This window comes from Motacilla alba, chromosome 6 (genome assembly GCF_015832195.1).
Source record: "Motacilla alba alba isolate MOTALB_02 chromosome 6, Motacilla_alba_V1.0_pri, whole genome shotgun sequence".
NCBI lineage: Eukaryota > Metazoa > Chordata > Aves > Passeriformes > Motacillidae > Motacilla > Motacilla alba.
The window spans coordinates 24,393,639-24,406,194 of record NC_052021.1 but is presented as its reverse complement, the minus strand read 5'-3'; the positions used below and the strand labels follow the sequence as shown (position 1 = coordinate 24,406,194).

Here is a 12,556-nt window from a genome sequence, read left to right as displayed (position 1 = left end):
GAGTCTTCCCCAAGGCTGATGTACTCCTACACTTGATTCAGCAGCAATGATTACCCAGGTGAAAGGGCACAGATACCAGTGGCTCAGGGGCAGAACTACCCCATCTTATCAACAATAACAGCTCCCACAACACTTCTCACTGCTCAGGTGGCAGAGGCCGTGTCCCCGCACTGGGTTCTTAAATACCCGCCCGTGCTCGTTGATTGGCTGGCGCAGGGCCGCGGGCCAATCAGCTGCGTGCTCCGAGCCCGGCCAATGGCGGGCGCCGTTGCTGTTGCCGGGGCGCGGGGGTCCCGCGGCGGCGGGATGGCGGCGGGGCCGGGCGCGCAGGGAGCCGCCGCGGAGGGAGCCGCCCTGGAAGTGAGGTGGGGGCGGCGGCACCAAGGCCACACGCTCCTGAGCCCGGGTGGGCTGTGTCCCAGCGGTGCGCGGTGTCCTGCAGTGTGCTCAGCCCGCGGCGGCTCCGCGAATTGGGCGGTCGGACAGGGCGAGGAAGGGAGGCTGCGCTGTGGGGGTCTGGCAGGACAGCGCGGGGGGAGAGAGAAGCAGCGTGGGCACAGATGACAGGATCACGGAGTGGGGCGGTCCCACAGTGGGTCATCAGGTCCACGCTCCCTGCCCAGGCAGGGTCATCCCAGAGCATGGTGCGCGGGATTCCATCCAGACAGTTCTGGGAGAGCTCCAGTGAGGAGACTCCACCTGTCTGAAAAAACTGCGTGGTCGCTCGCACAGTAGTTATCTAGCTAATCTATCTGTCTATCTATCTATCTATCTATCTATCTATCTATCTATCTATCTATCACTTTCTATCTTTTTAATATACAACAGCCTGAACCCTTGTCCCCTTAGGCCTTTACTGGATGTGTAAGAGTGATAAATTGCCCTGTCACCCCCATTAACTTGTCCCTGCGTACAAGTTTTCTAGATTCCATTTCACCTCCGCAAACAGAAGTTAAAAATACTTCATTTCCACTGATTCAGAGCTAATGTTGCAGAAAAGCACCGAGCTAGTTCTCTAAGGGTGTTCAGAGAGGTCTAATGTGCTGTGGCACCCCATACAACCTTCCTTCTTGTACGAAGGAAGGCCCAGAAAAACATTTATCAGCCAAAATGTCTCCTCTGTTGCCATTGCTCTCAGTTCATCTCCACAAGCACATTGCCAGTGCTCCCACTCCTCTCTGGCTCCACTTGACTCCTGTGCAGCAAAAGAAGCCAAGAACAGAAGTTCCTCAGAAAAGATAATGGGAAGTTATAGCTGGTCATAAATTTATCTCAAAACCAGTAATTTTAAAACGTTCCTAAGTATGAGAGTGCTGAGGCTTTAGTACTATCTTCTCTAAAGTGTACAAAGGATCAGCAACTGAGCTGATTTTATGCCTGACTTATGTTTATGAAAAGAGCATAAAAATGTTTCTGGTCATTGCAGAGAACAAAAGTCTCTCCCGGTCAAATTCTCTGATTTGGAAAAATAGCAGAGATAGGGTGTTTCTGGATAATAATTTAAAGGGAGGATGCTAACTGCAGTGTTGTACACAGAGGGTATCTTTTACTCTGATGAAACTTTCCTGCCATGGCACCAGCAGGCTAAACTGACATCCTCACTTAGTGGTAGATGCAAATCCCTTTGTTAAGACCACCCTGATGTTTATCCACACACTTTTTGAAAAATTAAAACATCTGCAAGCAGTTACGATTTTGTTGACATGTTGTAAGCTCATAAACAGAGTCCTCCTCAGTAATTTATTTCAGTCCTTGTGTAACACATCCTGTTTACATTCCAGAGTTTTACCATGTTAAAGTACTGGAGTCTTTAAAGCAGAACAGTCCTCCTGGTTTGCTTCATAAAAACAGAAGCTGTTCCTTTATATCTTTTATGTGTATGAGATGAACTATGAAAGTGCAAAAAAGGTTAAGCAAACACAATTGGGTCCCGAGTACAGATTGTACCCATGCAATTCTTTCAAATAAAGTTATACCCTCTGCTGGGATATAGACCAGAGCCTGTGAACTTGGCTGACTTTTAGTGAAAACTGAAAGAAATAAAAGCATCTCTCCATGTTCTTATGCCAGTCCTTTGTGCATTTTGTGACTATGTTTTTGGAGACAGTGAACCAGGGACTCATAATACCAGATCTTAAGTTGTTGCAGTTTTGCAACACCGGTATGAGGATGAGTCTAACAAATCCCAATCATCAGTTCAGTGTAACTTAGGCTGCAGCATTCCCTTTTGCACAGTATTTTGGGAAATGTGTGTCTGATTCATGTTTTAACATTCAGTTGCTCTGTTTGCAGTTGGGTTCAGGGGTTCTCAAACAAGAACTTGGCCTTTGTCAACAATCATACTATCTGCTACCCTTGTGGTAATTACATCCTCTTCCTGGACATCAAAACAAAGAAGACAAGAGCAGTGCAGTGTCAGACTGGCCAGGTGGGAGCCTTTGCAGCAAATGCCAACAGCCAAGTGGTGGCCTTTTCCGACCGGCAGCTGAATCCCCTCATCCACATCTACACGTTTCCAGAACTGAGAAAACTGACAGCATTAAAAGGTAGTGATGTGGTAACCCTCATCATCATCATCATCATTTCATTTCAACAATGCTTTAATCATCAGTTTCTGAAGTTGTGGGGCCTTTTTGTAAGACTTGAAAACCAGGGACTGTTTGTCCCTGTCACAGGACATGTGACAGGGAACTGTCTCATGGAGAGATTCATGGAAAGCAGTGGAAGGAACTTTCCACTGCACTACTTTTATTTATGTTTAAGCTAGCGAGGAATATGACCATACATAATGAAGCTAATTTAAAAGGAAAAGGAGTTAAATTGAATTAGTTTTAGGAAAATGTAGTTAGAATAAGGAATGAAATCATACTGCAATAGACTCCCAAGCAGAGGGCTGAAAGTCAGATGAGAAATCCAGGATATGAGGGATGAGGGTTTTTTCAGTTAACTTTGGAGTCCAGGATCTAATGTATGGTTCTGCCTGCTTCATGTAATTTCTCTCCTTGGTTTAGTTGGTTACCATATTCATGTTTCAGTTCCCTTGCAATTTAAATAAGGATCATGATACTTGCTTTTTCATGTATTTGAATAAAATAATGACTGAAAGGATTTCATGGGACGAGGGGAAAATACTTTTCAATTTCAAGGTATTATTGGAAAGGAAATTGAAAAAAATTCCAAGCAGTGATACATAGGGAGCATTTTTATGATCAAATCAAAAGAATAATCTGCAGTGAAGCAAAGAAATGAAGGGCCTGAAGAATATTTAAACAGTTAAAATGGATATAAAAGAAGTGCAAAGAGTATCTGTGGTATTATAAAATAAAGTCTGGGACAATCAAAGACCATGTTCTTTATTTTTACATTTCAGGTGATGCTCAGCTGGACTATACCTTACTTGCATTTAGTTTTAAAGGCCCATATCTGGCCAGTTACTCTTCAATCCCAGAGTTTGTTCTTTCAGTATGGTAAGAGTAAAAAACCAAAATTCTCTTATACCATTTGTATTTAATTTGTGTTTTTGTGTGAGTAGTGTTTTAGCATAGATTAAGATAACAGATATGGAACACACACTGGTTGCCTTAATCTCTCTTTTTTTTCCTGACTGCTCATTGTCTGCAAACTTTCTGTACCAAAACTGCTGTTTCTTTTCTATTATTAGTAGACACTAATCAAAATGGCTGTTAGTGGTAGCAAAGTTATCTTTTACCTTCTTCCAAATTTTGTTTTTTGGAGTGCTTCCAGAGCCTTCAGCATCAGTTAATTATCTGTTCACTGTTGGAAGTTGAGCACCATGCTGTTTGTGGAAGAAAGTTGCCTGCTGAAAAGAGGAAAAGGGTTCTAAAGCCGATTTGCACTGGTTTGTCCCCCTGGACTGTTCAGTGGTCCTCTTAATTACTTTTGCTTGATCTTAGTTCTGGCTTATAATTTTGCTCAGTGATTACACTAACTTGGATCACTGGGTCAGATCATAATTTTCTGCTCATTGATGTGAAACGTTATATAATGCAGTGCAGATACAGAAAGGTAGAATATTTAATATTTTAATTGTACTATAAAATACAATCCTGCTCTTGACTTCATTGCCAGCAAGCTCCCACTGACTGTGGAGTCTGAGCACTTCAAAATAACTGTGGAGGGTGGAGTAGGAGAGAGGCAAGTGAGGACATGCAAGGAGTAGTCAGCATAGTCTCAGTTTACTGATGATCTTTTCTTCTACAATTATAAGTGAAGATGCAGAAACTTCTGGAATTCCAGGATTTCAGTAATGAGAGTAGATACTATTACAGATGCCTGTTCTTTATCCCTTCTGAAGAAGAACAATGTTTGCTGTGAATTCTGATCATACACAGTAGTTCAAGAAGGATGTCTGTGCATATCACACTGGAAACCAGCAAAGGCTCACTGGCCTGACAGCTGACACACTTGTCACCTACAGCAGAAGTAACACACATGGTCCAGTGTGTTCATTGTGTGCTCTTAAACAAAAATGCACCATCCTGAAAGACCTCTCTAGATTATTCTTAAAACCAGAAATACCTAGAAGTGTTTAAATGCTTTAAAGTAGTGGTAATTTCCGAGGTCAAACAATTTTAACCAGTTTGAATCAGCGTGTTACAACTATCAGCAGGTAATTGTCATAAAAACCATCCTAAGTCACAAAGAATTTAGTAACAAAATACAATTACATTAGACTATTAAGCTTAGAATGTGTAGTAATTTGAACAGAGGTGTGTGAATTTAGCGTGAAATCAGGACCTTCATTTTTGTGATTGGATTATATTGTGCATTCATTGAAGATATGTGTGTATAAAGGTCAGAAATCACAGTGTAGAGCATTAGATGTCATGACTATATGACAATTGTACAGCCCCAGTACTTTAAGCAGCTAGTTTGGAATCCGAGGTGTAAGAGATGTTTTGAAAGATGTTAGTCTCAAAATATAAAGAGCTTATGGATAGCTAAAAGCTGCCTTTCATCTGAGATATTTTATCCCTGATATTTATTCTTTGCTGTTTGAAGGAGAAACTTAATGTCAGATTCCTTTTCAGATACATGTTTCACCATAGTTTCAGATCTTAGTAAATTATCTACAGTATAACCCTGTTGGTGTTATCTGGTAGGTATGAGACAAGAACATGCTGACAGGTCTTTAGAAAGCAAGATAAGCTGATATCTGCAAAAGTCAGAATTGTAGTTTATAGCTTCCTGTAATTTTAATGAGGGCAACTGTATATGTGTGGATAATTCCCACTTTTTGCATATGCTGTAAATGTTAACCATTGTTTGCTTCGTGATCGTTTCTGTGAGTGAATTTTTTACAGCCAGGCTAAGGGATTATACTGAATCTATTTACAGCAGTGTGTGCATTTTACATTTCTCCTCTCAGCAATAAAGACAAATACTAAAGCTATAAATGATATTTAGATTAACAGTCAGATAGATTGTCCAATAAATTAAGAAACAATTTGAACCATTTTCTTCAAATGATGTTAATCAGTTCTTGGATAGCACCTAAAAATGCAAATAGCATCAAATAATAATCTGAATATTGAAAAATATGAAAATTAGATGAGGCGATCATAAAATAGGTTATACTGGACAAAAGAAAAGTCAGCAGAAAGCAGCTAGCTACACGTAACAGCCCCACACAAACTGCCCTGGTTTCTGTGGCCAAGTTAGTTAATGCAGCCATTGCTTGTATGTCTGCACTCACAAGACAATTACTGTATTATCTAGGTAATTAATCCATAGATAATCATAGGCTGAATGTGGTTTGTTTTCTCATTATCACACCTTCTAGCTGCAAGCACTACAGTCATTATGTTAAAGATTGGAAAAGCAAGGCTGGGGTGCTGAAGAGTTAATTGTTTGGGCCCATTTTAGTAGTTGCTGATGGAGCTAATGAAAAAAATCTGTTTCTCATGACCATTGGTCTTTTCACAAAAGGGAGTCACTGATAATGTTTCTAAAATGTCAGTTATTCAATCATTTTCTAGCAGTAATAATTTTATGCGTGGCCAATTAACCACATCCTTTTCATCTCAAGAGGACCGTATTGTTTTGACAGCAGAAATTTTTTGTCAGTGACAAAGTATTTGTTTTCCAAACTGGATCTTGAACATCAGTCCTAATCACATCCAGATCTTTGGCTCTAATGCTTTTTCCCTGTTTAATGGATTTGATTTTCTTTTATTCTCCTTAATGAAGGAACTGGCAAGAAAATATCCTCCTGTGCAGTGAGTCTCAGCCAGGGCTAACAGGAACCTCTCTGAGTTTTAACCCCATGAATTGGCAGCAGCTGTGTTTTGTTGCTGAGAGCTCAGTTACCATCTGGTGCATTGAAAGGAGCAAGGACGAGCATCTCCTTACACGACAGTGAGTGGAACACCCCTCAGGCTAAGAGCAACATCTATAAATATATTTTAATAATAAAGACTAGCAACACACATCTATTTGCAAAGGATTTAGTCCCACTTAGTTCACCTAGGTATTGCAGCCAGTAATTACTAAATCACAACCACTATAAATCTGTCTAGTCAATCAAGTGAATTAAATTTATGATTTCATTTCTTAGTACTCACATGACCAGATTATGCACACCATGAAGCTAATACTAATCAGCTGCTTTGGCAGCCTTGATCAAAAGCTGTGTGACTGAATAAAGATAGTGCCTGGACTGCTTTTCTGTACATGGCTCTCTTGAGCATTGCTTTTGTAGCTATGAAACTACCAAATTTGGATCAATTTGTTCCTAGTAAGCATAGTTAAACTATATCTTCTTGTAATCACAAATTGTACCAAAAGCTGTATCAGTTTTCGATGTGATTTTCAGCTTCTGTGGCTAATTTACAGGTCCAGAGAGCATGGCTTTATAAATGCAATTCACTGTGCCCAGGAAAACTAGAATTTATTTCTGCCAAAATGTGTTTTGAAGTTGGTGTAAAAGTAACATGTATCACTCAAGTTGGAGTTGTTGGCTTATAAAACCTGTGCTTCAAGGTGGCAGCTACTCTACCATTGCCAGCTGTGTTTAATCTCATTAACTATTAATGTAATCAACATATTGCCACATTCACAGTTACACTAATGAAAGTATAAACAAGGCCTTAATTTGTGATCTGAAAAAAATACTGAAGAGTTTTTGCCTTTTGGCATTACAGAATGTATATGTGAATACATAGGCATACTCACTTTTCCTCCATTTAATTTGCAGAAATAAAGCCCATTTTGAAAACAGCTTCTTCATTTTGTATCAGTGGTTGCTATTCATATTTCTTCTCCTCATACTGTGTCTTTTGCCTTTTCACAGCCCTGTGGAACTCCCTGATGAGCATGGGGCCATGAGTCCTCATGAGGATTTGTTTTTCCCATCTTCTCGTAATGATGATCCATACTATGGCCCTGATTTGCCAGTTTCAGCCATTGCTGGACTGGAAGGAGATGAAGCAGAAACGTTTGTGGTAGTTACTGAATTTTTTTCCTTTTTACTATTGCAAGTTATTATATTTTCTGTACAAATAGGTGTTAATAAATTCATCATTTTAATGCTTATTAAATAGGTTAAACCCAGTAAATGGATCTGTTACCTCAACAGTATTTTTGAAATCCATTTTGCCAGGAGACTGAGAAGGCACAATGCTGCTGCATAGTGCAGTACAATGTTGAGATGTTTGCCACAGCTCCTAGCATATATCTGTGCAGTGGAGGTTTGAATCTCTGTCCCAGAAGCAGTATGAAGTGTGTCAGCATTTAACCGTGCCCAAGCTAAAATGACCTGCTGAAACTTGAAAACTTATTCCCATGCTAAACTCATGGTAACCCTCACATATCCTTGCTTCCCTTTGGGATTGCTTTCTTCTTGACGTTGAAAATGTCTCAAGCTATGAAAACATTGAAGGCTTTTTTCCAGACAGAAACCCCTGCTTCTGAAATACATTTCCATACCACTGTAAGTGTTGGATCTTGCCATTTGTCTCACTTGTATTTGATTTTTTACTTTTTATCCTCCCTTGAGGCGCCTCTTTTTAGAGGCTTTGGAAGTCTTCTCATTTTGTTTGAAATTTACTTTCACGTGACTACCAACTAGAAGTGTGAAAACATTTAATTTGCAAATCTGGGATACTCTTCTTAGATTAAGACCATCAATTTCTATTTGTGATGTATATGAGACACTAAAACTGGCATTCATGAGATGACTCTGGCATTATACACTACATCTGCTCAATGAACAAATGGGAGCTCTGTATTCGTGTATGAAGTAGAGTCAAAAAGTAAAACCAGGAAACTATGTTTTTCTGATTTCATCATCTTTCTGTTGCTTCATGCTTTCACAATGGTAGAGGTTTTTAACTGTGTAACTAGTTTCCTATGGTTTTCAGGACAATCAAGAACTAGAAAAAAAAATCCTTTATTGATTCTAAATACATGTGAACTCTTCATAGTTGAGATCACTTAGAACATAGAAAGTGAAGATAATATATGCTCATCTGGGGCTTTGCCATTTTCTTCTGCCTTACTGCCTCTTAGGTTATGTGCAGATGATGAGCTCTGCAAAACCCACTTGGTCTTTTATTCTGTAAAGTGAATTGCAAGAAGTACTGGAGAAAAAACAGTTCTTGTGTTAGGTCTGAGGCTTAATAGAATTTGTCCTTGAATGGATGCCATTCTGTGCAGTAGTAGTAGGTTCTTATGCTTGAACTTGCAGAACCCTGCTGGGGACTTTTCCACATGGAAAAGTTTGTGCTTTCAACCATGCTAGATATATCTACTAGAGATCTCTATAGGATCTTTGCATTCCCAGCTGCCTTCAGAAAAACGCAGATTTCTTTTTAGCACCTTCAATGTGATTATGTTCTCCTTATCCATAGAAATATTTCTGGAGTAAGAGTAAACTGTTCTAATAGTCTTCATTGAAGATTTCCTTTTCTTTCAAATAATATGGTAAATATTTTGATAGATATTTACTGTCCAGTTTTCTTGGATGGGTGTATTTTGGTTGTCAGTATTGGTAGGTAAGGAACAAGTTGTTTAGAAATGAAATGGGTTTTTTTTCAGAAATACAGGCTCTTGTTCCTTTTGTTGTTGTGGTGGTACGTTGTTTCCCATGTACTAAACTGTGAGGTTCTGCACTCACAGTTTAACACTGGGAGGCAATGAATCTGTTTCTGGCATGTTTTCACCTTGCTCCAGGATATGGTGGCTGAATAATTTTTTTTAGGACTTGAATTTATTGTGCCTTACAGCACTAATTCTCTCCTCCATGCATGCCTGTGCACATAAACTCCATCTCCAACCAAGTGGAAAAACTGAGCCCTCTTAGATCTTCTAAGCCCTGACACTGGAAGGAAATCACATGCCTATGATTGTCCTGTCAAGTTAAGCACCTCTTTCCAACAGCCCAGCACTGAAAAGCAAGCCCAGTGGGCTGGTTTGCCTCTTGAAGTGTCTCGGTGTTCCATGCTCCAGAACCACGTCCTGAGGCTGGCTATGTACCCAAGTGTAACCACAGCGGGGCAGCAAAGGGAAAGGATTGAATCCTACAGCTTTCCATGCTTTTCTTCCTTGCATGAGATTTTTCTCGATCAGAGTTTTCTAAATATGCTTTACCACAGAATCACAGAATATGCTGGGTTGGAAGGATCATCGAGTCCAACTCCTGGCCCTGCACAGGACCATCCCCAGGAGTCACACCCTGTCCCTGAGGGTGTTGTCCAAACTCTTCTTGAACTCTTGTCAGCCTTGGTGCTGTGACCACTTCCTGGAGAGCCTCTTCCAATGCCCAGCCAGCCTCTGGTGAAGAATCTTTCTCTAATGTCCAACCTAAACCTCCCCTGATACAGGCCATTCCCTCGGGTCCTGTCACTGTCACCACAGAGCAGAGATCAGTGTCTGTCCCTGCTCTTCCCCTCACAAGGAAGTTGTAACTGCAGTGAGGTCTCCCCTCTGTCTCTTTCTCCAGACTGAAAAGACCAAAAGACTTCAGCTGCTCTTTATATGACTCCCCCTCTAGACCCTTTACTATCTTCCTAGCTCTCCTTTGGATATTCTCTAATAGTTTATTATCTTTCTAATATTGCAATGACCAAAACTGCTCACAATATACAAGGTGAGGCAGCCTCAGTGCAGAGCAGAGTGGGACAATCAAGCCCATTTTAATTGATTTCATCTCTAGCACCAATTTTATTCCATTGTCTTTTTATAAAACTTTTTGTGGCAAGGATCCATAATGGATTTTTTCCCACTGATGAGGTGCTACTCAAAAGGGAGAGAAATTCAAAGAAAGACAGCATTATTATTATTATTATTATTATGCACCACCATACCCTTGCACAGTCCAAGAAGCAACCTGGTTTGGAATTTACGTTATCTCATCCTAGGGTTACCTTATTTTTTGTGTAAAAACAGTCATGGCAGAAGGTATAAAGAAACACTGCAGAAATTGTGTTTACCCAGAAAGCTTCTGTTTTTCAGATGTTCAGTTACGACCTTCCCAAAGATTTGTGATGTTCAAGCCTTATAAAATCAGTGAAAATGCCTATATTGGATGTTTTTCTGGGTGATGTAAAGCCCTATTTGCTATAAATTTGTTACTATCAGCCATATTTGATTTATGAAGTAAATATTAATATACTTTATTCCAGTAGCATTTTTCCCCTGAGAAACTAAAAACGCTTTGTAAGTATAAATAAATAGAATGTAAGTTACTTACCCAGAATCATATAACAAGGGCTTGGTATATTTTGCTAATGAAATCTAGGTACTTATGGATCTCTGTCCTATGTTTTCATCAGAAGTCCATCCATATTTTCTCTTTTTATGGAACCTTTAGTGAGACAGAAGGTGTTTTACAGAATCATACATAGAACCTTCTTTTTTTTCATCCATCATATTGTTTAGTGATCCTCACCACTTCTGCACACCTGCATGATGCTTTGAATCCTCTCTTTTAAATGTTCTCCCAAGGTTTTCTTGTGTTTTGTCCCCCTCTTCCCCTCCCTGAATTCTCTTTAATCTGGTTCTTTCTGTCATGGTATTTTTATGACCTCTGTTACTGTTGTATCTGAACAGGCCACTCTCTGTCTTTAATAATATTTGCTGGAGAAGTTCTGTTCTTCCTGTTTTATGGAGGACAGATTTATGAGAGTTATTTTAGCAAAATGGAATTCAAGGCACATGGGAAGTCCAGGTCAGGGATATTTCCAGCACTTATTTGCAGATGACACAAGGATTGACAAAGCTGTTTTACAGAACAATTTGGATTATGCAATAAGATAAGCTGTTCAAACAAAATGTGTTTTAGTACTGCCAGGTATGCAAGAACCACATGTGCACATTTTGGCTATAAAGTGGAAGAATATTCTAAAAAGCAGTTTGCAAGATATTTGTTGTGGTCAGGTCATAATAAGTAACCATTTAAATTGGGACTTCTAGTGCCCTTCTGATATTTAAAGAATCCTTTAGGGGCTCAGTGTATTGAATTTTATCATAATTCTATCAGTAAAAGTTTGGGAAATGCCCTTGTTATGGTGGGTCAGTATCTTTGTGAGGATAGGGAAGATACTGGAGGGATTTCCAAGCTAGAGATAAACTTGTAACAGATGCAAGTGCTAGAGAATAAATCCAGACAAATGCAAATTTAAAAATATATAGTTTTTAATTGAAAATATGATTCATCATGTCAACAAGTTTCTAGAGGGAGAAGTAAGTTCTCCACCACTATCTACAGACATAGACTTTTTTGGAGAATGTTCTCTGTCAAGTTACTGGCTTCAGTGAAGGGATGACTGAATAAAATAATGCTGATGTTAAACATGATGCCAGACTCTATGAGGTAATGATTTTTTGAGGTAATTTTTTTTTTCTTATCTTGAAATGTATGTAACAGCTTGTACAGATATTTGTCCATTGTTGATTGAACTTGTTTATTTTCATGCTGAAGCCTAGAAATTGTATTAAAACTTCAGTGCATCCCACTGCCCACTGCTGGACTGCAGCCTCAGAAATATACATGGGCTGTAAAGAAGGATATGTTTTGGCAATTGATGCTGAGCAATACAGTGTTTCTGTTCTTCAACAAAAAGCTCCACCTGGTAAGAAATAGCTGAGAGTGTTTCATTCAAGCAGGGAAGAAAGATAGGTGAAAGCTTTTTGGGCTTTCTTTTGTTCTTCTATTGGGTACCTTACAGAAATTATAAAGCTGGTTTGTAGAACCCTATTTTTTTATTAGTAGAGTAAACATATGAGAATGTCTTTTGAGATTCTGGGGGGGATGTTTTTAACACTCAATAACTGACTTTCATTTTTCTTCGTAAAAAAAAAAAAACGAAAAAAATCCAAAAAGAACCCCAAAAAAACTGTAAATACATCAAAATTTATTAAATTAACTATATTTCCTGGAGTCCAGATCTTATTAACCAGCCCTACTAGATTAATATTGAACTATTAGTATACCAGCTACTAATAGTAGCACTAATACCAGTAATATTTTTACTATTGTGAAAAAATTTATTGGTACTTAACTATTAGTTAAGTACAAATAATTTATTTTCTATGA

General features: G+C 39.2%; 1 protein-coding gene across 6 annotated transcripts in view; it reads left to right on the top strand.

The window, feature by feature from the left end:
• Positions 1–291: 291 nt before the first annotated feature.
• The window catches only part of CFAP43 (cilia and flagella associated protein 43), a 43,175-nt gene continuing 30,910 nt past the window's right edge, over positions 292–12,556 (top strand). For 3 of the 6 annotated variants that reach the window (XM_038141128.1, XM_038141129.1, XM_038141127.1), the window contains exons 1-6: positions 292–365; positions 2,293–2,546; positions 3,371–3,467; positions 6,211–6,378; positions 7,313–7,463; positions 11,942–12,092. In XM_038141128.1, coding sequence (XP_037997056.1) covers positions 307–365; positions 2,293–2,546; positions 3,371–3,467; positions 6,211–6,378; positions 7,313–7,463; positions 11,942–12,092 — 880 coding nt within the window. In that variant the 5' untranslated portion in view covers positions 292–306. Of the gene's footprint in view, positions 366–2,292; positions 2,547–3,370; positions 3,468–6,210; positions 6,379–7,312; positions 7,464–11,941; positions 12,093–12,556 lie in introns of those variants that run through there. The other 3 variants (XM_038141131.1, XM_038141130.1, XM_038141132.1) reach the window with 2 other exon arrangements.